This window comes from Ogataea angusta, assembly GCF_019207475.1.
Source record: "Ogataea angusta isolate 61-244 chromosome Unknown 61-244_NODE_3_length_881311_cov_93.026150, whole genome shotgun sequence".
Taxonomy (NCBI): domain Eukaryota; kingdom Fungi; phylum Ascomycota; class Pichiomycetes; order Pichiales; family Pichiaceae; genus Ogataea; species Ogataea angusta.
This window is the reverse complement of record NW_025065217.1, coordinates 698,739-722,479: the sequence shown is the minus strand read 5'-3', so window position 1 is coordinate 722,479 and position 23,741 is coordinate 698,739. Positions and strand designations below refer to the sequence as shown.

At 51.8% G+C, this 23,741-nt stretch overlaps 16 protein-coding genes across 16 annotated transcripts; 9 read left to right on the top strand and 7 right to left on the bottom strand.

Annotated features, from left to right (window-relative positions):
- Positions 1–139: 139 nt before the first annotated feature.
- KL928_001878 (uncharacterized protein) lies at positions 140–1,843 on the bottom strand (the record flags this gene model as incomplete). The annotated part of the gene is made up of 2 exons (XM_043202291.1): positions 140–1,678; positions 1,793–1,843. The coding sequence occupies 2 exons, from the start codon at positions 1,841–1,843 to the stop codon at positions 140–142; spliced, it is 1,590 nt and encodes a 529-aa protein (XP_043061155.1).
- Positions 1,844–2,746: 903 nt separating this feature from the next.
- Positions 2,747–4,045, bottom strand: KL928_001877 (uncharacterized protein; the record flags this gene model as incomplete). The annotated part of the gene is made up of 1 exon (XM_043202290.1): positions 2,747–4,045. One exon carries the CDS (start codon positions 4,043–4,045, stop codon positions 2,747–2,749), a length of 1,299 nt encoding a protein of 432 aa, XP_043061154.1.
- A 117-nt stretch (positions 4,046–4,162) lies between these two features.
- KL928_001876 (uncharacterized protein) lies at positions 4,163–6,547 on the top strand (the record flags this gene model as incomplete). The annotated part of the gene is made up of 1 exon (XM_043202289.1): positions 4,163–6,547. The coding sequence occupies one exon, from the start codon at positions 4,163–4,165 to the stop codon at positions 6,545–6,547; it is 2,385 nt and encodes a 794-aa protein (XP_043061153.1).
- Positions 6,548–6,557: 10 nt separating this feature from the next.
- Positions 6,558–9,227, bottom strand: KL928_001875 (uncharacterized protein; the record flags this gene model as incomplete). Its single annotated transcript, XM_043202288.1, has 1 exon — positions 6,558–9,227. One exon carries the CDS (start codon positions 9,225–9,227, stop codon positions 6,558–6,560), a length of 2,670 nt encoding a protein of 889 aa, XP_043061152.1.
- A 115-nt stretch (positions 9,228–9,342) lies between these two features.
- Positions 9,343–10,422, top strand: KL928_001874 (uncharacterized protein; the record flags this gene model as incomplete). Its single annotated transcript, XM_043202287.1, has 1 exon — positions 9,343–10,422. The coding sequence occupies one exon, from the start codon at positions 9,343–9,345 to the stop codon at positions 10,420–10,422; it is 1,080 nt and encodes a 359-aa protein (XP_043061151.1).
- A 65-nt stretch (positions 10,423–10,487) lies between these two features.
- Positions 10,488–10,892, top strand: KL928_001873 (uncharacterized protein; the record flags this gene model as incomplete). Its single annotated transcript, XM_043202286.1, has 2 exons — positions 10,488–10,502; positions 10,638–10,892. The coding sequence occupies 2 exons, from the start codon at positions 10,488–10,490 to the stop codon at positions 10,890–10,892; spliced, it is 270 nt and encodes an 89-aa protein (XP_043061150.1).
- A 915-nt stretch (positions 10,893–11,807) lies between these two features.
- KL928_001872 (uncharacterized protein) lies at positions 11,808–13,040 on the top strand (the record flags this gene model as incomplete). Its single annotated transcript, XM_043202285.1, has 1 exon — positions 11,808–13,040. One exon carries the CDS (start codon positions 11,808–11,810, stop codon positions 13,038–13,040), a length of 1,233 nt encoding a protein of 410 aa, XP_043061149.1.
- A 369-nt stretch (positions 13,041–13,409) lies between these two features.
- Positions 13,410–14,498, top strand: KL928_001871 (uncharacterized protein; the record flags this gene model as incomplete). Its single annotated transcript, XM_043202284.1, has 1 exon — positions 13,410–14,498. One exon carries the CDS (start codon positions 13,410–13,412, stop codon positions 14,496–14,498), a length of 1,089 nt encoding a protein of 362 aa, XP_043061148.1.
- A 323-nt stretch (positions 14,499–14,821) lies between these two features.
- On the top strand, positions 14,822–15,661 carry KL928_001870 (uncharacterized protein; the record flags this gene model as incomplete). The annotated part of the gene is made up of 1 exon (XM_043202283.1): positions 14,822–15,661. The coding sequence occupies one exon, from the start codon at positions 14,822–14,824 to the stop codon at positions 15,659–15,661; it is 840 nt and encodes a 279-aa protein (XP_043061147.1).
- A 114-nt stretch (positions 15,662–15,775) lies between these two features.
- On the top strand, positions 15,776–18,001 carry KL928_001869 (uncharacterized protein; the record flags this gene model as incomplete). The annotated part of the gene is made up of 1 exon (XM_043202281.1): positions 15,776–18,001. One exon carries the CDS (start codon positions 15,776–15,778, stop codon positions 17,999–18,001), a length of 2,226 nt encoding a protein of 741 aa, XP_043061146.1.
- An 18-nt stretch (positions 18,002–18,019) lies between these two features.
- KL928_001868 (uncharacterized protein) lies at positions 18,020–18,640 on the bottom strand (the record flags this gene model as incomplete). The annotated part of the gene is made up of 1 exon (XM_043202280.1): positions 18,020–18,640. The coding sequence occupies one exon, from the start codon at positions 18,638–18,640 to the stop codon at positions 18,020–18,022; it is 621 nt and encodes a 206-aa protein (XP_043061145.1).
- A 133-nt stretch (positions 18,641–18,773) lies between these two features.
- KL928_001867 (uncharacterized protein) lies at positions 18,774–20,303 on the bottom strand (the record flags this gene model as incomplete). Its single annotated transcript, XM_043202279.1, has 1 exon — positions 18,774–20,303. The coding sequence occupies one exon, from the start codon at positions 20,301–20,303 to the stop codon at positions 18,774–18,776; it is 1,530 nt and encodes a 509-aa protein (XP_043061144.1).
- A 109-nt stretch (positions 20,304–20,412) lies between these two features.
- Positions 20,413–20,982, bottom strand: KL928_001866 (uncharacterized protein; the record flags this gene model as incomplete). The annotated part of the gene is made up of 1 exon (XM_043202278.1): positions 20,413–20,982. The coding sequence occupies one exon, from the start codon at positions 20,980–20,982 to the stop codon at positions 20,413–20,415; it is 570 nt and encodes a 189-aa protein (XP_043061143.1).
- Positions 20,983–21,084: 102 nt separating this feature from the next.
- KL928_001865 (uncharacterized protein) lies at positions 21,085–22,551 on the top strand (the record flags this gene model as incomplete). The annotated part of the gene is made up of 1 exon (XM_043202277.1): positions 21,085–22,551. The coding sequence occupies one exon, from the start codon at positions 21,085–21,087 to the stop codon at positions 22,549–22,551; it is 1,467 nt and encodes a 488-aa protein (XP_043061142.1).
- A 5-nt stretch (positions 22,552–22,556) lies between these two features.
- Positions 22,557–22,994, bottom strand: KL928_001864 (uncharacterized protein; the record flags this gene model as incomplete). The annotated part of the gene is made up of 1 exon (XM_043202276.1): positions 22,557–22,994. One exon carries the CDS (start codon positions 22,992–22,994, stop codon positions 22,557–22,559), a length of 438 nt encoding a protein of 145 aa, XP_043061141.1.
- Positions 22,995–23,040: 46 nt separating this feature from the next.
- KL928_001863 (uncharacterized protein) lies at positions 23,041–23,736 on the top strand (the record flags this gene model as incomplete). The annotated part of the gene is made up of 1 exon (XM_043202275.1): positions 23,041–23,736. One exon carries the CDS (start codon positions 23,041–23,043, stop codon positions 23,734–23,736), a length of 696 nt encoding a protein of 231 aa, XP_043061140.1.
- Positions 23,737–23,741: the final 5 nt, after the last annotated feature.

Here is a 23,741-nt window from a genome sequence, read left to right as displayed (position 1 = left end):
TATCGATGATGAAACTGTGCCACACCCCTTCGTATTTATATCTCGCGCTTACGTAATCGAAGCAATCTTGCTCTATTGCTCTAAAATACAAGCCTACATACGTTACATCATAGATAATCAGACGTGGCGCATGCGCGTCTTACAAAGGAACGTGGTTACTGTCTGAGGATTGCGGAGAAGCGGGCGAAATTCTGCCGTTACTGATATCGCTCAAATACTGGACGCTAGATGCTGGATTCTCGATCTGGTCGTTGGTGTACACGTTCATGTGGTTGAGTGTAGGAGCAGCGGAAGGGGAGCTTGAGACGAACGCCAGACTCGGCGGTATTAAGCCCAGCCTGTGGGGCGACCCTGACTTGAAAGAAGCGTTGGAAGCTGCCGAACGAGCCATCCGGAGCGGGCTGTTGAGTATTCTATTGATCGATTCTGCACGTACGCTGAGCGGCACGCTATCAAAGTTGCTCGACTCTATGAGCGAGTCCACTTCGTCGGATATTGATGACTGCTCAGCGCTTCGCACGCTTTCTAGCAGCTGTGGAGCCAGACTGAGCAAATTTGATTTTTTGTGTCTGATCGATTTGAGATCCTGCGTGGTGGCAGACAGAATATCGCTCGTAACCTCGTAGACATCACACCCGATGCGGATCTGATTTAGGCTTTCTTCGTGGGAGAAACTCGCAGCGACTCCTTGCTCTTGCGCTCTATTTCCCTCATACGCGCTCTTCCCTCCCTTGTTTGGAGTTGTGGGCTGGCTTGCACTGGTTGGACTCGCTGACTGGCTTGCGACGGTCTGTTTGTTCTGTAGGGGCGTGCGATTCCTCCCTGAATTACTTACGGGACTCCCGCCGGAGGAGCTGCTCGAGCTGCTGTTCGAGTGTCTTCGTTGTTTGTTCACGGCAGGCCGTCTAGCAATGTCACCTAGCCGTCTTTGGGTGCTGTTGTTGGAGCCAGAGGTGCTCTTTGTCGACCGCAGCGAGCTGGGCTCGCCCAGCTCTGTGATCCCGTCGTTGATGCCGCCGCTTTCTCCCAGCATGTCCTCGAACTCGGGAGTGCCAAACTTGTTGACCAGGTCCTCGGAATTGCTCTTGTACATGTTGGCCACTCCCTGGTTGAGCTCGTGAGCGTCTCTGGCCACGCTTCTCATGAACAGGCCAAAGATGCGGAAAACCGCCCGCGGAAGCAACACCACCACCAACACCGCGGCAGCCACCGATATGGTGTCAATGTGCTCATCCACAAACGGCCGCACCTTCGTCTCGTACTGCTCGATAAGCTGGTCGAAAACTGGCTTCCAGCCGTCCAGAAGCTCCGACACGTGGACCTCAAGGTACTTAGAGTAGTAGTGTGCGAGCTTGGACGAAAAGAGGTTGTAGACGTCTGCTGAGAAAGCGCCTATTTCGGTTGCTGTTTTGGACAGCAGCTCCTTGACGGTGTTGTAGCGCGGCTCGAAATAGGCGATTATGGGGTTGTAATAAGGCGCGAGACGAGAAACCTGCTCCACCACTGGACGCGAGGCCGAAACAAGATGTTTTCTCGCGACTGCGATGGCCGGAAACAACGTCGCCTTTATCTGAGCGTAATACGGTGCGCCCAATTTGATAACATTCTGGACATGTTTGTTTTCATTGAGGAAATAGAGCCTGACTTTCTGAAATAGCTCAAAAAGCTGAACACGGGACTTGTGTTTCTGTGGCGAGACGGATTCTGGTGTTAGCAAATAGGGGGCCGGTCACTTACCATATGTGAGAGGAATCTCAGGCAGCGTAATTATTTCAAAGTTCTTGAGTAGCACGAGCGAAAGCAGCGTGATCACTGCATAGTACATTGGGAGAATTGTAATCATGGTGTTTTATATCTCTGACAAACGCGGCTAATTGTTGCTTGCTATTCAATGAAAAGATTCAACAGAGATGATTGTTTACTGTTATTGCTTTCAGAATTAAAAAATAAAAAATATCGACGCGACGCTCGAGTCTAACTTTATTTTCATGCTCTCTCCGGACTTGGCAGGAGTGGTTCTCGTGCTCAATGTCCTCTGCGCGACAGCCACCGCCGTTGTGCTCGTTGTCCCGTGGGTGCCGCAACTGGCTTTTCTCCTCCAGTACGGCAAAACCCTGCAGAACGACCCGCACCCGCGCCTGCTAGATCTGTACGTGCCGAAAAAATGGTTTACTCACTTCTACGAGTTCTCGCTCGCGTTGAGCACTGCCGGGCTCGTCTGGGCCTTTGCAAACTACTCCTTCTGCCTTATCCACCTCGTCTGCATGCTCACGTTTTTTCAGAGTCTGAAAAGAGTGTACGAGTGCCTTTTTGTCTCGAGATTCTCCCCGACAGCTAAGGTGCACGTGACACACTACCTGGCGGGGCTGTTATTCTACGTGTGGGCAGACCTGCTACCCGTTCTGAACTTCGAGCTGCCCGGTTCCACGCTGAAACGCGGCCCGTCGACATTTTCGTATTTCTGTGCGCTGCTGGCGCTGCTGCTTTCGTACGACCAGTACATCAACCACAAGCATTTGGCCAGTTTGAAAAAATATACAATGCCCCACAACGGGCTCTTCAGATACATCTGTTGCGCACACTACTTCGACGAGGTGTCCATCTACCTGTGCCACTTCCTTATCCAGCAAAACGTCTCGTCGTTTCTGGTTTTTCTGTGGACGCTTGTCAATCTCTCTGCGTCGGCTACGCAATCATACAAGTTCTACGGAAAGCCAGCCAAGGCAGCCATCATCCCGTTCATATATTAGTCATCCCATCTTTTGATACACACGCTGGCGTTGGTGCCTCCAAACCCGAAACTGTTGGTAAGAGCGTAGTCCACAGTCTTTTGCTGGGCTTTGTTGCTTATGTAGTCGAAAATGTATTTTCCAGATCCGTCTGCGTTTCCAGGACGGTTGCAATTCAAAGTCGGCGGCAGTACGCCGTTTTTCACCGCAAGAACCGTGTAGATAGCCTCCACCGACCCGGCTGCTCCCAAAAGATGCCCTATGGCTCCCTTGGTCGACGAGACGCTCAGATCCGGCCTGGAGTGCTCAAAAAGAGCCACCAGAGCATTGTTCTCCGCGTCGTCGCCCAAGACGGTCGAGGTCGCGTGCGCGTTGACGTAGCCGACCTGCGCAGCCTCAATCCCAGCAAACTCGATGGCCTGCGCCATTGCTCGCCGCGCGCCGTCTCCGTGCAAGTTCGGCGACGTTATATGGTTGGCGTCCCCGCTGAGACCGTAGCCGGCCACCTCGGCGTAGATCGTGGCATCTCTGGCGCGCGCATGCTCGAGCTCCTCCAAAATGAGCACCCCGGCACCCTCGCTGAGCACAAACCCGTCGCGATCGACGTCGAACGGCCGCGACGCCTTCTCCGGCTCGTCGTTGAACTTTGTCGACAGCGACCGCGCTCTGGCAAAACCGCCAACCGCAACGGGGTGGATCACTGCCTCGGCTGCCCCTGCTACCATCACGTCTGCGTAGTTGTCCTTGATAAACCGAGCCGCGTCGCCAATGGCGTTCAGCCCGGTCGCGCACGCCGTGGCCACCGCGTGGTTCGGCCCAAGAAGCTGGTGGCGGATCGAAATATGGCCTGCTGCCATATTTGTGAGCAGCTTGGGAACAAATAGCGGCTGCACCCGGCGGTACCCTTTTTCGTGGAAACTGACCGCATTTTCGTATAGGTCGTCCATGGACCCGATTCCGGAGCCGACACACACACCGGTGCGCTCTTTCTGGGTCTCGGAAACTGGCAGCCAGCCGGCATCGTCGAGTGCCTCTTTGGCAGCCACCAGGCCGTATTGGATGAATGTAGACAGTTTGCGCACCTCGTGGGCTTCAAAATGGTCCAGTGGGTTGTACTTGTTTTCTGCGGCCGGTCCGCGAGGAATGGCTCCGACCACTTTGGCAGGAATGTCTTTGTACTGAGAAGCGTTTTCCAGCTGGTCCACTGAGGAGAGACCAGACTGTCCTGCAATGAGTTTCGTCCAGTTCGTCTTTGCGCCCACACCCAGCGGCGTGACCATGCCCAGGCCCGTGATTACAACTCTGCGGCCAGCCATAGATCCATATTTGCAAGACGTTCAGAAATATTCGTTACGCCCAGCACCGAGAAAACGACACAGCCAGAGAAAAAAATTATTTCACGGAAAAGTCTAAAAAAATTTATTACACCAAGTATGGCAGGATCGCAGCTCAAGCAGCTCAAGGCGTCGCTGAAGGCAGCAGGGCTGGTGGGTCAGACAAACACAAAGAAGAAGGGGAAGAAGCACTCAAAAAAGACACCGAATGAGTCGCGAAGGGACGACAAGCAGCAAATCCTGGAGAAAATCAGAGAGGAGTTCAACCCGTTCGATCTGAAGGTGAGTCGGTCGAAGCGCGAGGACCTGCTCGAGAAAAAGCGTGTGGTCGGAAAGCCCGGCATCTCTAAGCAGGCTGGAGAGGAAAACCGCCGCGCTGCGTTTGAGGCCAAACGGTCCAGAAAGAACAAGGTGGGTGGCCTGGTTGATCGACGGTTTGGAGAGAGCAACACTCAGATGTCCGCAGAGGAAAAGATGCTTGCGCGGTTTGTGAAGGAAAGACAGACTCAGGCGTCGCGCTCTTCCGTTTTCAATTTGGAAGACGCTGATGACGATACGTTGACGCATTATGGTCAGTCTCTGGCCTTTGACGAGACTGCCCACGACGAGGACGAGGACGAGCCATTTTTCAGCCAGAAAGGAGGCTCAGGGCCCGCAGAGCTGGAAGACGAGCCCGTTGGCCGCAAGAAGACGAAGCAGGAGGTGATGAGAGAAATCATAGCCAAGTCGAAACACTACAAGCGGGAGCGTCAGAAGCTTGCGGAGCAGACCCAGTTCGCCGTCCAGGAGCTCGACGAGGACTTTGATAACGTGATGGGCACGCTGAATAGTGTTCCGCAGCAGAAACCTGCTCCTGCTACCAAAACAGAGGAAGAGAAAAAATACGACATGAAAGTGAAACAGATCGCATTGGACCGCCGCGCGGCCCCCGCAGACCGCACCAAAACAGAGGAGGAGCTCGAGAAAGAGCGGAAGGAGAGACAGGAGAAGCTGGAGGCAGAGAGACAGCGTCGTATGGAAGGTGAGGACCTGGAAGAGCACGGCGGTGCTGACGATCTTGACGACGTTTGGGAAGGAGCTAGTGATCTGAACGAGGATGAGGTAAGCGAAAATGAGGAGGGTGAGGAATCTGAGCAAAATGAGCAGCCCAGAGCCGCAGAGGAGCCGAGTGTCATCAAAATTGGAGGCAAGGTCATTACTGTGAATTCTACCGTGAAGGGAAAATGTCCTGCTACTCTGGACGACATGATCGAGGCAACCAAAGATATTGAAACCAAGGACATCTCGACGTTCGTGGTGGGCGTCTTCAAGACGTATCAGCCCAAACTCGCCCATGGAAATAAAGAGAAAATAGGAGTTTTCAGTCGTGTTCTTGTACAGTACGTGCTCTACTTGGGTGAACACTATGACTCGAAAAATGCAGAGCTGGTGGACTTTCTTGCCAAACTCATCAAAAGCATGTGCGAAAAGTACCCAGAGGAGATGTGCGAAGAGTTTCGGACGCAGCTCAGAAATGTGCAACATATTCTTCAAAAAAGAGACTTTTCCGCATTCCCGCGCCAGCATGACCTTCTTCTATTCACACTGATCGGTGCAACGTTCTCCACCTCGGACCTGTATCATTTAGTGGCAACGCCGGCATCTTTATTGATCGGGGAACTGTTGGAGGTGATGCAAATCAATTCGAAAGTGCACCACTTGTTTGCAGGCATATTTTTCTGCGACCTGCTGCTGCAGTACCAGCGGCTGTCCAAACGTTTAATTCCAGAGGCCGTCAATTTTTTGGAGCGTGCATTGCTGGCTCTCGTTCCCGAGCCAGAGAAAATCGAAAGCACGCACCTCTGTGTGATCCCAAAAACCACAAAGTTCACTCTGGCCTCCAACACACAGTTACCAGAATCGCTTGACCCGCTGTCCTTGAACAGCTGGAAAGACGCTGGCCAGAAACAGCTGATCAACTTGCTGCTCAAAGCTGTGACGACTCTTGACAATTCTCTTTCAATACTTAAAGAGAGTGGAGCATTCATTGAGCTGATCAAACCATTCGAAGTAATCCTGAAACACATGGTCAAATACTATGCCTCTTCTTCTGTGCCAGGAACACTGGCAAAAGTGCAGAATCTCACCAGGAACGCCAAGCTGGACAGACACCCGCTCAAGTTGCAAGCACACCGCGCAATTGCAATCCCGACATACTTGCCTAAATTCGAGGAGAATTTCAACCCTGATAAAAAGTCATACGACCCTGACCAGACCAGACAGGAGATCAGCAAGTTGCGCCATCAGATCAAACAGGAGCGGAAACAGAATCTGCGGGAAATCAGAAAGGACTCTCAGTTCGAAGCAAGAGAGCAACTCAAACTCAAGCGCAAAGAGTATGAGGAGTACCATGCCAAAATGGCCAGAATCATCAACTCGATCCAGACAGAGGAAGGTGCAGCCAAGAACGAGTACGAGCGGGAAAAGAAGAGAAGAAAGAAATAGATTGTGTAAATTAACTCACGCCTTCTTTATGCTTGTAAATCTGGTTGATGAGCCCCAACACTCCGGCCTCGTCGTCGCCTTCCGAATCAGCCTCTTCGTCGTGGTGCGACGTATCCTCCACTGGAAATCCGTGCTGGAACGACTCGCCAAGAAGAGTGCTATTGTTGAGTGTTTGCAAATAGTTCCTTGTATCTGTGGATAGGCCTGCGGTGGTGTCTTCCATAAGATCGATGTTTTGACGTTTAGTGTACACGGACTCGCCTAAATTAGGGGAACGCAATTGAGGCGGATATCTGACAGTAGAGTGAGTTCCGCGGTTTTTGTCCATCATTGAGTTGTTAATCATCGCCGAACGAAGCAGGTTTTTCTGGCCCGGACGTCTGCCAATTCGGTCTACAGTCGGCTCCTTGCCAGTCTTTCGCACCGGCTCGTTTCCATAGCTCTCTAGGAAATAGAGATACGATTTGACCATTTTATCGTCGTCAGCAGTGTAGTATTCCTGTTTCAGGTCATCGTAGTCATTGGCAGCCTGGCTGCGAACAGGCTTGTCTTTGCTGTCAAACTCGAACATTGCAAACGTGCAAACGTAGCCCAGTCCGTCAACATGGACGCTAAACTCTCTGAAGAAGTCGATCACCTTTTCAGACACGTCTGGCAGCCGGCAGTACAAAATGTATGGAAGCATAATCAAGCTCGTAATTTCCTTGAGAACCAAGATGAGCCGCAGGTTGAAAAGCTTACAAAACTCGTTCTTCACCTCTTCTGTGTGGAATCTGCCATTCCATGAGCTAGGAAGATAATGGGTAAACTGGGCCACGTATCTCAATGATGCCTCTGGATCGAAAACTGTGTCATTCTCCGAGACCGAGCCTTTGCAAATGGTGAATATGGCACCCAAAGTGGAGATATAGAACAGGACCGTGCGGCCTTCGGTAAGCTCAAAATTCAGGAAGTTCTCGTGGCCCAGAACGGTGAGCACAACCAGTATGGTCACAAGTGAGCCCGTGACAAACGCCACAAAGTTGAGGACTATATTTGCTGCTTCCTTGGGAAACTGGTTAATATACTCTGTAGCGCGCGCTCTGCTCATTTTCAGTCTTTTATCAAACATGTGCGGCAGCTCGTTGAACTCTCTTAGTTTCCATCTGGCATAAGGGGAGTATTCACGGGACCCCACCAAGGATGGATTAGTTTTGATGTCGTAAAAGAACTTGAGGAAGAAGTAAAGGAGAAAATATATGACCAGAAACGGCGTGAGAAATATGCTCAGGATTCCGGCGAGTCGGAATCTTTTGCGCAGCTCTGTGGCCAGAGCAAGCCGTTTGTGTTCGCTGAGCACGGCATGTTTCAGCTGGCCGTCGGTGTTGAACACGAAATCAAATATGCAAAGTTTGAGGTTCCACTCGAGCGTTTTAGTGAGGAAATGGTGGTTGATAAGCGGGATAGTCAGGGCGGGAGAGAGAACGTTCTTGTTGAAAATGGCAATCATGTAATTCTCCTTGCGCATCAGACGGTTGGCGATATCGTGAGCGCTTAGTCGTTTCTTCGATTTGAGGTCGTCACCTCTAATATTCTGGTTTCCTGAAATCAGAGCGTTGGTGTTTTGGTCCCGCAGAACCATGATCTTCTTGACAATGGTAGACCAGCTAATTGTCTGGAGCTCTTGATCGGAGACCCCAAGAAGCAGGTTGTAGAAGTTTCTAATTTCTTTCAGGTCTTTGAAGTGGTGGTAGAACGATTTGATCCGTAGCACCAGAATGATAAAGAGCACAAAGAAAAAGAATCTTTGACCAAACGATATTTTGGAATAGCACTGGTCAACCACCACATCCGAGTACTTGGTGGCATTGCCGTTCATTAGCCGGTTATAGTCAACACAGTTGCCCATGAAGCTGCTGAGCCAGACCACAAACACAATGATGAGCAGATCGCTCACGCGCGACAAAATGATGCAGCGGTAACCGTTGCCCGTGTAGTAGCCGTACACGTCCTCAAGAAAGGTGTCTAAATTGGAAACGTTCGACCACAGCCAGAGAGCACGTTCCATGGGACTCAGCAGACCGAGTTTCCCGCGTAGCTGACGCTGCTCGTTGATATTTCGCACCACCTCCGGCTCGCCTCCTACACTGTTTTCTCTCCTATACGAGAGCGGGGGTGGCGGGAGCTTGCTGGAGGCATTGGTTGGGAGCTGGAACGAAATGCCCCTCGGTATAGTTTTAGGGATATTGTCGATAGTCCTGCTTGCAATTCCTCTTGCCTTTTCGCCCCACTGACTGAAATTGGGGCCGGCTCGAGGCTCTGCGGGCGATGGGGATTTTTTCGTCTCAAACGTCCGCGTGCTGCCCTCGTGCGGACGGCGTCGCTCCATCATTAAACTCTCAGGCACAGTATCATAGTCGTCCTGGCGAAGTTCCGACTCCACCTGTTGGTACAGCTCGCGTTTCTGGTCGTACAAAAGATCGTCATTGGAGGCCGACTCGGTTTCAGAAGAAGATTCGTCCTCTGAGTTGACGTTGATCGGGTGCTGCGCCCGTGGGGGGCTCTCGACCTCGTGCTCTTCAAACGTGTCCTGCAAGTTGTTGATGCTAAATTCAATGTCGTTGTTGTCGTCATTCAGCAGAGGATTGGATGCAGACCCAAACACCCGGGACAGAAAGGTGTGTTTGTTAAGGTCGCCCATAAATATTAAACAATAAATATATGTCAAATGTTATCTTTGCCTTTATTGGGGCTTACGTAAAGTCAGAAGGCCCGACGTGAATTCAAGAAAAAAAAATAACCAAAATTGTTCGGTCATGTCTATTAGTCTGCTGAGGGAATGCACGAAGAACGGCAAGCCCATTGCGTTTCCGGAGGGCCAGGATATTTCTACGGCCAAGACGCTTATTTTGGACGGCCAGGAGGTTTCTCTGGACGAGAAGACCGGGTTTGTTAGCGGAGACAAGATCAACCATGTTTTGCGAACCATATACCAATGCTGGTTGCACAGTGAATCGAACACGACCGAGTATATTTCCGACTGCGAGGCGAAGAATATACCTGTTGTGAGTTTTTTGGAGAGAACGGAGCTGATCTCGTATCTAAACGGGTCGTCCGAGACGTGTGCTTATTTACAAGGGGCAGGACCCAAAGCCCAGCCTGGCGGCGAAAAACGGACATCTACAGAGGAGCAGGGCGCGGCAAAGAAGAAGCGCGAGTTAGACCCATTTTTGCGCGAGGTTCTGAGCAACGAACGCAATTTGATCGACCATAATAGGGCTCTGCAGGGCACGAAGCCTGTGGACTTTTCGAGCGTTGCCAAAGAGTGCGAGTATAAGATTATCCGTGCGGCCAAGCAGAAAACCAAGGCGAAGGGCAAGGTGCCCGAGAAGAGCACGACGTCTGTGGGGAAGAACAAGGAGCCCATCATTATTCTGTCGCCGTCTGCGTCTGCTATTTTGAATATGAGCAACGTGAAGGAGTTCCTTCAGGACGGAAGATTCACCAACGCTGCCGACTCAGGACACTCGACAAGCAACATGCTGCAGATTGTGCGCAACTCGAAGCGGTTCGACAAGAGAATGAAGTTTCTGGCGGTGAGCAACGTGGAGAAATTCTTCACGAAGCCGGAGTACTGGGACCGGGTGGTTGCAGTTTTCACGACGGGCCAGGAGTGGCAGTTCAAGAACTACAAGTACAACCAGCCAAGTGTGCTGTTTCAAAAAGTGAAGGGCTTCTATCTCTATTACAACGGAGACCCAATTCCGGACAAGATTCAGCAGTGGAACGTGCAGCCGATAGGCATTGAGCGGACGCAGCGGTTCAAGGACCGTCAAACGAGCGAGTTTCTGTGGGAGAGTCTGGAGCGGTTCATGGCCGGCAAGGGCTACAGATGATAGAACTACACTAAAATTTCGTCATTTCGATACATTGGTACACACCTATTTCGCCTGGCAGATTAATGGTATCGGGCCAAGTATGGCACAAGAGGTAAAAAAAACTGTGGATCCTGCGAATTCGTAGCTTAGACCTGGGACATGGTTGGCACTCCGGTTCTAACTGGCTTGCGGGAGGAGGAAGTTCCCAGGAAGCCGTTCTTGAGGATGGAGAGGGAGGAAATCACCAGCGAGAACAGGAAGACGAAGAAGGAGAAGTAGAGGAACGCAACGGAAGCCTGTGCCTTTCTGCATCTGTCCTTGGAACCCTGGGTCACGGTGTTGCTGTCCAGGTAGCTCTGGTTGGAGCAAGAGTGGCATCTGATGGCGACGGCCAAAGCGGTAGCACCGGCAAAGGTGAAAACGAAATTGAGGAAGTCCCAGATGGCCAGGAACAAAGGCGAGGCCAAGAAGGAGATGAAGAAGGCTAGCACTCCGTACAAAGTGGAGGTGAGGAGTCCAAAGGCGGCAGCAAAAACGCAGAAGTTGACCTGTGGGTTGCCGTGGTCGGCTGTAGCGGCAAGCGAGCCTGTCAAACCGAGGACAATGACGAGGAACACAAAGTTCACAGTTCTGAGAGAAATGTCACCGTATGATAGCATTGTGTAGATGAGCAATTGGGAAAAAGTCTAATTTTTCTTTATTAAAAAAACAGGACTGAAATTCCTAGCTGTATTATATATAGTCCCACAAATACAAACAAATAAGCAGCGAAAAAGGGAAATCTCTGTCCAAACAGGAAAAAATCGCAATAATTTCCTACATTGGTTAGGCGGCCCCGCTGTTTGCTTTTTTCCCGAACCGGCTGAACAAGGTCTGTGGAAGGCGTCCTGGCAGGACTCGATAATCACCCGTCCCCATATAGATTAAATAGCATGCATTACTAATGGAACACGGCACCTAGTGGTTTGCGGTTGCTATTGCCGGGTGGCAATTTTGACTGCCTGCAGGGCCCCGCCAGACCCAACTCCGTCGCTGATTGTCCGTGTGCTTGGTGGACTCCGGCGCGGTCCCGCATTTGCTGGGCTCTATCCTGAAGCTGACAACTGCTGACACCGAGGTCCATTTATAAGGGGCTTTCCTAAAGAGGAAAGAAAACTTGCCTAAAAAGTGTTTCGCGCAAGCAACATCCTTGCCCGAGAGAAGCAAAGGAGAAACACAGAATAGGCAAGATTGTTTCAATTTTAAAATGGGCAACATTAAAATCCGAGGGGTACCTTACAGTTTTAAAAGGGTGAGTCGGTCCCGTATACTAAATTGCGATCTCTGAATTTTCGGCCGGGAAATTTGTCGTTATATGACACTATCTATGTAGTAACCCTTGCACCGTCTTCTTTTAGAAACTAATGATCAGAAGATCACTTGTGCTGTTCAATGCCGACTCAGGTGCCCTGAAACGCCGTCTGGAGCAGCTGGCTGAGGACGCGCGTCCCGTAGCCGACGATCCACGGGCAGGCGCGATCCCGGACGCCTTGCCCGTGGATCTGCCCAAGTTGCGGTCCAAGCTAGATCAAATCGAAAACCAGAACTTCGACCACCAATACCAGAGAGAAATCGGCTACAGCAAAATCCCCACGTATGCGGGCAAGCAAGAGCGAGAGATTGCGAGCTCCAAAGTGTGGACGGGCAAGGAGTCTGTCTACGATGCGTCGCTGAGAATGCTCAGCGACAAGTACAAGCCGATGCCCAAGGCAAACGTGCGGCAGAGGCTCCACAACGCCCGCGACGGGGCCCTCGACTACCAACTGGACAAACTATCCGACAAAACCAAAGCCAAGCCCGAGGACGACCAGTTTGCCGAAATGTACAGAGAGCGACTGTTAGGCCCTGCGCAGTTTCTTGGGGACTCGTTCGCGTCTGTAGACAACTCTGTGCGGTCGCTGGCCGACCAGCGGATCCAGGAAGCGCAGCGGCGCGGCGAGTTCCGTAATCTTCCCCGGGGAAAACCGCTTCCTAGAGACTACACCAGCAATAACGCATTTATTGACCGCACAGAATACCATTTGAACAACATACTGAAACGGCAGGAGGCCGTGCCGCCGTGGATCGAGAAACAGGGCAGTGTGGAGGCCCAGATCCGCCAGTTTCGGCGCCAGCTCGACTCCGATTGGACACTACAGGCGGTGCACATTGTTTGCGAGAAACACTCGAGAGAAAGCGACGCGGACAAGATCAAGATTATGAGCCAGTACGCACAGGCGGAGCACAGCGACGGCCCGTGCCATAGGAAGCTGCGCAGCAGCCAATGGGAACAAAAATACACCAAGTATCTGGACGTCAAATTAAAAGCGTTGAACGACAGCATCCGAGGTTACAATCTGCAGGCTCCTTTGGCGTCGCAGAAACTGTATCTGCGCGCAACCACGGAGCTGGAAAAATGCTACCGGCGGTGTGCGGAACATCTGGAGGCGGCGATCAAGAGACACCTGCTGGGCTCCTCGATAACCCCGAGATCAGACCGGGTTCCTGGGTATCGGGAGGTGAGGCAGCGGGACATCCGTCAGGTGTACCAGGCGCCGACCGAGAGTCTCGGGAAACAGCTGCTCGACATGTTCCGCTGGCGGCGCAAGGACGAATGAGAGTCTGTGGAGACGACGGGTATATATGTGTGGAGGGTAAATCTGACAGGGTGTAGCACAGGTAATATTTTCCTAAAAATGCGGTTTGCGGCCCCGCAACGGGAAAAAAGAATGACTTTGGTGTTCTTGTCCAGAGTGGGGTGTCCCGCCCGTGTGTGCAAATAGCCTCCTACCGTTCACCCCGGAAATTGCTGTTTTTCTGCAAAATCCGGGGTGTCTCGCGTGTATCCGCCAATGAAAGCAGCCGGCAAACACGGAGTCTATATCCAGCGGGCACCGACCCAGGCGACCACCAGCCGGGTGTTCCAGAGAGGGGAATGACACTATAAATACGCCCTTGTCGCCCTCCCTTCCACCATCAATCACATCATGAAGGTTGTACTAGTTCTCTACGACGCAGGAAAACACGCCCAAGACGAGGAAAGACTCTACGGTTGCACCGAAAACGCCCTTGGTATCAGGGACTGGCTCGAGAAGCAGGGCCACGAGCTCGTTGTCACCAGTGACAAGGAGGGCGAGAACTCTGTGCTCGAGAAAAACATCCCGGACGCCGACGTGATCATCTCCACGCCTTTCCACCCGGCCTACATCACCAAGGAGAGAATCGACAAGGCCAAGAAGCTCAAGCTGCTGGTGGTTGCCGGCGTGGGCTCGGACCACATCGACCTCGACTACATCAACCAGTCCGGCAGAGACATCTCTGTGCTGGAGGTGACCGGCTCGAACGTGGTTTCCGTTGCCGAGCACGTCGTGATGACCATGCTGGTGCTGGTGAGAAACTTTGTTCCTGCGCACGAGCAGATCGTCTCTGGAGGCTGGAACGTGGCCGAGGTCGCCAAGGACTCGTTCGACATCGAGGGCAAGGTCATTGCCACCATCGGAGCAGGCAGAATCGGCTACCGTGTGCTGGAGAGACTCGTGGCCTTCAACCCTAAGGAGCTGCTCTACTACGACTACCAGTCGCTGTCCCGCGAGGCCGAGGAGAAGGTCGGCGCCCGCAGAGTGCTCGACATCAAGGAGCTGGTTGCACAGGCCGACATCGTCACGGTGAACTGTCCGCTGCACGCGGGCTCGAAGGGCCTGATCAACGCAGAGCTGCTCAAGCACTTCAAGAAGGGCGCCTGGCTCGTCAACACCGCCAGAGGCGCCATCTGCGTGGCCGAGGACGTGGCAGCCGCCGTCAAGAGCGGCCAGCTCAGAGGATACGGCGGAGACGTGTGGTTCCCGCAGCCGGCTCCAAAGGACCACCCTTGGAGATCCATGGCCAACAAGTACGGTGCCGGCAACGCCATGACTCCGCACTACTCGGGCTCTGTGATCGACGCCCAGGTCAGATACGCCCAGGGCACCAAGAACATCCTGGAGTCGTTCTTCACACAGAAGTTCGACTACAGGCCTCAGGACATCATTCTGCTGAACGGAAAGTACAAGACCAAGTCGTACGGCGCCGACAAATGATTTGTGCGGGAGCAGCTGACAGCCTCTAGATGAAATAGGAAATATAAGTATGGTTTTGATTTCTAAGTGCACGTAGCGGTCGCGTCAGCCTGACTGGCACACCTCGCTTAACCCCAGGCCGCGGGGCTTGGCAAGGCGCGCAGAACGGCGCGATGCGGTCGAGAACGCGTCGGCCCTCCTGTGCGCCGCACCGCCCTGCAAAGGAGGTTGCGGCTGTGCGGCTCGACGCGATGGAAAAAATAAGCGTTAAAAGGAGGTGTCAGGGAAGCACGCCGCGGACTGGAGATATATAAAGCGCAGCTTCGCATAGCCCCATCCCCCCAATGAGCGACGACCAGGCCTTGGAAATATTCCTGAAATCCCCCGTCACCCAGGACATGATCCACCACCTGGTGACGGTCACCTTGCAGGTTCTGCCCTGCGAGTCCTCCAAAACCATCACCCAGAAGGTCAAGTCGCCAGCCGACGCAGAGCCCGTGCTCAAGACCAAGCCCCTACCCTCGCTCATGACCTTCATCACCAAGCTCGTCCGCTACACCAACGTCTACACGGGAACGCTGATGTCGACCATCGTGTTTCTCAACAGACTCAAGGCCAAGCTTCCCCGGGACGCCCAGGGCCTGCCTTGCACGCGCCATCGCATATTTCTGGCCTGTCTGATCATCTCTTCCAAGCACCACAACGACTCCTCGCCCAAGAACAAGCACTGGAGCAAGTACACGGACGGCTTGTTCCGCAAGGAGGACGTCAACCTGATGGAGCGCCAGCTGCTCATGTTGCTGGACTGGGACCTGAGGATTTCCAAGGACGAGCTTCTGCGGGCCTGGAAGCGGTTCCTGGACCCGATTCGCGCCGAGCTGCGCAAGAAGGAGAGAACGCGCAAGCCAGTGCCGGCCACGCCTACGATCACCGTCACCGCGTCGCCAGCGTCTCCTGTCCTGCTCACGCCGGTCAAGTCGCTGTGCAGCTCGCGCTCGTCGTCCGTGTCGTCGCTGGACACCCTGCACTCTCGCGCCTCGTCGGTGTCCAGCACCTCGAGCCAGCTCCTGGACGACTACTCTCTTGGTAAGCTAATCGACACCGTTGCGCAGCAGGAGGAGCAACAGCTCAACAATCTAATGAGACAGTACTGTTCTGTCTCGTCGCATAGCATTCGCCCATAGGACTAGGTAGAGAACATTCGGATAATAGGGATTATTTATTTGTGGTAAGTGTAGATGGAAAATCAATAAATATCTTTTCGCACAGCCAGGCTTGTTTTTTATACGTAATTAATCATGGAGGACGGCGACAGCGTGAGTTCCAGCGAGGCGCCGGGCGCAGAAGACGCCGTGCCGCGGAAGAAGCTGAGTTTGCAGGAGCGGCTGGCGCTCGCCGCGTCCAAGAACAGCCGCAAGGACGATGTCAAGGACGGCAAAGAGAACAAGGAAGTCAAGGGCCCTCGGGACGCCAAAGACGCTGGCTTGGGAGCCGAGACCGCGAAAAGTGAGTTTTCGCTGCCTGCAGACTACAAGAGCCTGGAGCACGACGCGCTGCTGGCGCTGGTTGAGCGGTCGGCACAGGTGGTAGGAGATCTCAAGCGGACAAATCAACAGCTGGCACGCAAGGTGGACGATCTGCGTCGCGAGAGGGCTCCGAAGCGGTCTGTCACGCCCATTGGCAGCGACGAAGCGCTCAGGCGTAAGCTGGAGGAGAAAGAGCTCCAGATCAAGGAATTGCTGGAGGAAGGGTCCAAATTGTCGATGAAAGAGGTGAATCTGACGCAGACCATCAAGAAGATGAAGCAGAAGGAGCTGGATCTGGAGGAGGATCTGGCGCGTGCCGAGCGGGAGGTAGGCAGTCTACAGGCTCGTGTGGCGGAGCTGGAGGCCGAGGTGGGCGGGTTCAAGCACAACGAGCGGAGTATCAAGGAGGACCGTCTGGGATACGAGGGCCTGCAGAAAAAATTCGAAAAGGTGCAGAAAGAGAGGGACGCGGCCATGGACGAGCTGAAGGAGCTGAAAATGCGCAGACTCGACGTCCAGGTGGCCACTTTGCAGAAACAGTTGGAGACGGAGCTGAAGAACGGAGCACGGCTTCAGGAGAGGCTCGACAAGACCGCAGAGGAGTTTAGTCTGTACAAGGAGGACGCACGCAACCAGATCTCGCAGCTGACGTACAAGTTGGAACGAGAACGCGCGAGATACAACGAGCTGAGTGAGGAAAATGCTGCCGAAATCAAACGGCTGGAAAATAAAATGGAGGCGTTCCGGCTGCTCAGCGAGTCTGTGGACAAGAACACGGACACGGCAGGTGTTACAGACGCGTCGTCTGTTTCTGTCGACCTGATCCAGGCGCAGTACACGCAAGCACAGGAGAACTGGAAGCTGATTGAGAGCTCGTACTTGAAGAAGATCTCATCGCTGGAAAACGACGTCGAGGTGCTCAAACAAAAAGATATTGCCAGCTCAAGGAAGATCAAGACGATGCAGAGCGACCTCAAGTCGAGAGCGGCCGAAATCAGCGAGCTGCTTGAGAACGAGTCCGCACTACGAGCCGAGCTGGAAGCTACCAAGAACCAGCTCGAGATCGCCGAAAACGACCTTGAGACGGCCAAGCAAGGCCAGGACGCGCTCAGAAAGGACTATGAGGTGGAAAAAGCCAACCTAGAAAGAAAAATTCAGGCCCTCGAGGAAGAGAAGAACCGTCTTGCCAACATCAATAAGCTCCGCATAGACACCCAGGCCTCTTCTCAGCAGGCGACCCAACCGCAGACCGGCTTCTATCTCAACGAGTTCAACTCCTCGTCGAGTCTCAACCACTACCGCACACAGCGCTCCGTTTCGCTGGTTTCTGCCGATAACATAGCATTGGGCGAGTCGTCCACAACTCCGCGTCCAGGAGCGTTTGCAGGCGTTTCGAGCCGCGGCCAGTCGCAGTCCTCGTTCTTTGGCTCCAGCCTGCACCACTCACAGAGCAGCTCGATGCTGGACACCATTGACGACCCGCTGACTACAGAGGAAGACATCTTTCCTGCCTCGTCTCCGATCTCCGGCTACCGGGCCCGAGGCGGGCCGGGACTTAGCCACATGGCGTCAACGGAGGACCTGGGGACTCCGCACTCGTCCACGATTGGCGGCATGGGCAGCTCAAACGTGAACGGCGGCTCAAACATCCAGCTGATGGGTAAACTGTCGTCGCGGATCCGCCGTCTCGAGCTCGAAATTCTGGGACTCAAAGACGAAATTGCCGAGCTCAACGCGCAGAAACAGGAGGCGGCGAACGAGATCGTCCAGCTGGTGCGCGAAAACGGGCAGACAAAGGAGTACAAGGAGAAACTGGCTTCCTTGGAAGAAGAGCACGCTGCTCTTACTTCTAGCTACGAGACCACATTACAGCTTCTGGGCCAGAAATCCGAACGGTGCAACGAGCTGCAGGCAGACGTGGACGATTTAAAGGACTTGATGAGGTCCCAGGTCCAGGAACTGGTGAGTTTACAGGAAAAACTCGCTGCCAGTAATTAAAAGAATACATTTTTTCTATTAGATGTTTCCTTGCTCAACAGCATGCTGGGTGTGGGTATCAATGTCGTCCGATTCCCAAGGATACGCGATCCAGACGTCTGGCACGTCCTTTCCGACAAAATACTTACCGCCGCCCATCTTGTCCTCGTCGATCTGTGCTCTCTTCTCCTTGAGTTTGTTGTGTAGCACGAAAATAGAGAATCTGGTCTTTTCAGAAGTGCGGCCCAGCTTTTCTGCGATTTCTTTGACATCCTTGTACAACTCAGAAACAGCGTAGTGCAGAGTGGTTCTGGTGTCGTCAACCTCATCGACAATCAGGATATTCTTGCCAATCAAAGAGTCGAAATGTTGCGACAGAGCACCAAAGTCGAGCCACTGGGTTCTGACCACCTCTTTACCGATTTTGTCGTCAGTTCCGGTTCCCATATCCTCATACAAGGAAAGTCCAATGGCTTGAATAGGAATGTTTTTCTCTCCAGGGCTTCTCAAGAAAGTTCTGATAATTCTGGCCGGGATAAATCCACCACCACCAATGGCGATGATCACGTCCGGCTTTCCGAGCTGCTCTAGGAACTCCTCAGCACCTGCCTTGCAGAGCTTGTGGACGTTGTTGTAACTGATGTACATTTTTTCAGCCATGGCGAGATCTAAAACTTGGACGATTTCTTATCAAAAAAAAAAAAAAAAGCTGCTAAAATTTGGTAAAAAAAAAAAAAGTAATCCCTACACCTGATTCTAAAATATGCATCTATTAATTTAGTCAGTACATCCGTCAGTCCTCGTCCTCTTCGTCGTTCTCCTCCTCGGCTTCTTCTTGGTACTCCAGATCGTCGTTCTCGCCATCCAAGAACACCGAGCTCTCAACAAAACTCACCTCGTTGGGCGTTTCTGTGCCTTTGCTCATCATGTCATTTCTGAGGTTGAGCTGAGATTGAAGCAAAGAAAGACGTCCCTGTAACGTTAAAAGGCTAGGAAGTAGTCGGATGTTTTCCTTGAGAGAAGACTGGAGCAGTTTTAACAGACCAACAGAGTCGGCGTCCTTGGAAATCAAATTACCTTTGGAAATGAGTAGCCACCTGAGCCAGGTCCCCAATCCCTGCGAGTTTTGCGAGTCGTCTGCAATTTTGAGTGTCAGCTGCTTAAAAAGATCAATAGTTTCTTGATCTTTCAGCGCAAACATGATTGATTTGGCGCTTTCTTGGTTCTGAGACAAAATGGTAGCCAGCTGGTCCATATCCGTAAGATTCTCAAGTATCAGCGTATAGAGCTCGTCGATGTTTTGTCTAAAATATTCCACCGATTCCTCTTCGTCACTCTCGTGCTCCTCGACGTCGTGCTCCTCGTCCGAGCCGGAATCGTTTTCGTGGCCCACGTCAATAATGATTTCTCCTTCCTGGGACAAGGTCTCAATTTCAAAAGCGGTGGTCCTAACATCATAGCCGTCAAACCACGAGCCGACAAAATGGTCTTTTATGCTTACGAGATTGACAAATTTGACAGCTGTGTTTGGTTTCAATTGCAAATTAGCCACGAGCTGTTTTCTGGACTTCTTGCCGAAAACCTCAGCAAAAATCTCAATGACACCATCTTCCGTCACAGCAGCTAGTGAGGAATCTTGCAGCAGTATCAATGACTTCACGGGAGATGCGCATTTAAGCGAAGACAGCACTTTAGAGCTGGAAAGCGAGACAAGTTGTATCAGGGGTTCATCCTCCCTGGCCAGCGCAAGCAAATCTGGGTTTTTTTCGCAAACTATAACGCTAGTTATCTGTGATTGATGGGCCTTTGGCGCTGCGATCTTGACTTCCTCCTCGGCATCTCCGATTTTGTAAGGGTCAAATACGTACAAAGCAGAGGAGGCAATAGCAAGCTTGGAATTAAGATACTGAAGGTATTGGCATTGCTTATCTGTTGTCCAAGGACGAGAGTCGACCACCCGATTTTCGAAAAGACCAAATTTGCGCAGCGTGAGATTCTTTCTATCGTATCCCCAGACATCCTGGCCCGGGCCATCAGTGAAATCGATAAGGGCAGAAACAGTAGAGATCTTGTTTACCACCTCTTTTGACAAAGGGGAGTATATCAGAATTTCATTAGTGGATAGAAGCACTCCCAGGTAGCTTGTGTCTTTGTTTAGGAGCCATTTGACCCGCTCTACTTTCTCATCTGATCCGAGGTCGATACTGGATTTGAACTCTTCGCTTTCAAAGGAAAGAATACGCACCTCGCTTCTTCCCGGTCCGCTAAGCACGCATGCCAGGAACCTTCCACGCTGGTCGGCCACACACTCCACAAGCTTCATAGGAGTTGAAATAAATATTCAAGATGGAAAAAAAAAAAATTTTTAGGACGTCGATACGCGTCGATTGAAACCGATCGACGCAGATTACAATAAATAAAGCACCTAGCTATCATGGTTTAGGGGACTCAGAGGACTCCTGTGCCAGCGGACCAACGCCGATCTTCGCCAACCCAAGTTCTGCGCTCGTGTGGAGCAGATTGAACCGCTGCGAGGCCGGAACGTTCTGTGCAATTTCCAAATTGCGCAACCGTATGCTCAGCTCGACCTCCTTTCTATTTTTTTCGTCAATGTCGGCCTGGAGTTTGCTGATATACTCCACAGCCTTGCTTAAGATCTGGCCCTTGTTTGGCTTGCCATCTTTCGTGCCTGACGACTTGTCTTTACTGTCCACAAACAAGTCGCTCGGAATTGACTCGTAGAGCTCGTATATTTTCTCGTTCATGTTGTCTTTGCGTTTCTTATCGATCGTTTGAGGCAGCGAGCCGGTTATCGTGCCTCTCCTTGAGGAGACAGACTCCGGCTGCACATATTCCTTTGTGGCTGTTTGCTCATCTGGGTCCGCGTTTTCAGGGATAGTTGGTGTTCTGTTCAGTGCCTTTGACAGCGATGCACGCACACTGTCCTCCTCCGTAATAGTGTGCGGCTCCGTGTCGTCGGGCGGTAGGTCCAGAAAATCCATAATCAAGATAAAATTGATAACTAGGAACAAATGACGACGATAGTCGCGCCCCAAGACAAATATTTATTTCTAGGCTTTTCTTGGTTCGCTTTAGTTTTCAAAATGCCAATTGATTATTCCAAGTGGGACAAGATCGAGCTTTCTGACGACTCTGACATAGAGGTGCACCCAAATGTCGACAAAAGGTCTTTTATCAGGTGGAAACAGAGAGACATCCACGAAAAGCGGATGCAAAGAAACAACGAGATCAAAGGGCTGACAATCCAAAAAGAGATGTACACCAGATTGAACGCGCGGGTGGATAAGATGGTTGCAACTTTGGGGGACAGTATTGCAGACGAGAAGAAGCGGAACGAGTTTTTGAACGCCAATTTCGATCCAAAGGAGAAGTGTACCTTGGAGGAGAACGCCGACAATATTCCATACAACGAAATGGTTGAGGACCTTTTTGTGCAAATCTCGGATGACCTAAAAAAGGAAGACAAGGATACAAACGATCCAAAGCTCGTGCTGGCAAAACTGCTTGAGCACAGAGCAAAAATCGAGTCTGTTCTGAAGCAGATAGATCCAAAACTCGAGGAGCTCAAGAAGGAGAAAGAATTACATATATCAAGCGAGGATATTCACGACGGGTGGAACAGCTCAATCATCAACAAGACCCCATCATCTTCTGCTCCCCCATCGGCAGACTCTGGCTCTTCCAAAAAGACCAAATCCACAGCTACCACCATTGAAACAATTAACAGCCCAGAAGTCGCCAAATTGGCCCAAGTGCCTTCCAAGCCTCTGGACCAGCTTGACGAGCTGGAGCTTTTGCCGGAGACAAGGGAGTTTGCCAGTATTCCTGCTACCGACCTATTAAAAAGCATCAAGTTCCTTGAGAGCCATCTCTACATTGTTTGCGAGCAACAAAAAGACGCCTTAATGATGAGTACTTTTGACTCCCAACTAAGTGGGGATGCCAAGACTGCCAAACAAACCGTTCACCAGGCGCTGATTTTACAGTACCTGAACGATTTGTTCAATGCTGCTGGTGGACCAAAAGCGACAATTCAGCAGAAACAGCAGGCCGTTGGATTGTTTGTCACCAAGCTAATGGATAAATCATCGCCAGCCGCTCGCACGTTTGAGGCAGACTTGGAGAAAACATACAAACATATCGTTAACAGGTGTGAAGTCATAAAACAGGAACAAGAACAAAACGCCGAACAAGAGGGCGTGGAGCAAATCCAGTTAAGGTCCATGGACCCAAATTCAGAGCTCGTTGTTAATCTCCCAGCGGAGGGTACTCCCGAGTATGAAACTTTCAAGCAGATACCAGAAAACATGCAAAAGGCGTTGGAGACCAAGGAACTGGACGCCATAAACAAAGTCTTTGCTACCATGTCGATTTCAGAGGCCGAAAACGTATTAGAACTATTTGACAAGTGTGGCGTGATCCAGATCCAAGCTTTGCTGGAAAACGAGGACGAGTTCAACCACTTGAAGGAGGAATATGAGGAGTTAGGAGACGACGAAGCCGAGGATGTTGGCGAGCAGCCATCCTCTACCGCGGACATCGTCGACTAGGCAACTTATTTGAGGTCGGGCATTCTGAGGATCTCGTTCTCTTTATTTTCGCTCAGCTGCTGTAATTGCTTCAAAATCTTGGAGTTCTTCCACTTGTCAGGCAAGGGAGTAACATCATAGTTCTTAGTTGCCCAGTAATAGATGTCCCAATCTGGCTCGTCTAGAAGCTTATCGTACTCTTCTAGTTCGCTCGGGGTCATAGTGTCCAGGTATCTGTCGGCGAATCTGCTCAATAGCAGGTCGGACTCCAAGATGCCTCTTTTGCGGGATTGGTAAAGCAATCTTTTTCTCTTTTTCTCTGTAGACTCGTTAATTCTTGGAAGCGGTTCCACTTTGATCTTGACCTCCCCATCCTCCTGCCTGAGGCTGTGGCGGCTGGACCCTTCGTTGAGCAGCGGTCTTATGAATGAGAACGTTCTGATTGGTCTGACTAATCTCAGCATGATAAATTAAATAAGGTGAAAAAAAAAAGAATTTATCTTATTCTTTATGACTGAAGAGAAAAAAAGGAAGCTTGAAGTGAACGGCACTTCTCGCCGTTTTGCCGAAGTCAGACGTATCACCAACGAGACCAAGATCCAGATTGTTCTGAGTCTTGACGGAGGCTTCATCTCGTGCAAAGATTCCATATTGGACAAGGAGTACGATCACGCCTCGCAAGCGACCTCGGCACAAGTGATCTCTGTCAACACCGGTATTGGATTCCTGGACCACATGATCCACGCTCTGGCCAAACACTCGGGGTGGTCTTTGATTGTCGAGTGCAAGGGAGACCTCCACATCGACGACCACCACTCGGCAGAGGACGTTGCCATTGCTCTGGGCGAAACGTTCAAAAAAGCTCTTGGTCCTGTGAAAGGAATGAAACGGTTTGGTCATGCCTACGCTCCGTTGGACGAGGCTCTTAGTCGAGCCGTTGTGGATCTGTCGAACAGACCGTACGCCGTGATCGAGCTGGGGCTCAAGAGAGAGAAGATCGGAGATCTGAGCTGCGAGATGATTCCGCATGTTCTAGAGAGTTTTGCTACCAGCGCACATATAACGCTGCACGTGGACTGCATCCGGGGCTTCAACGATCACCACCGCAGCGAGAGCGCGTTTAAGGCGCTGGCGGTCGCGATCAGAGAGGCGATCTCGTACACGGGAAGAGACGACGTTCCTAGCACCAAAGGCGTGCTCATGTAATAGAC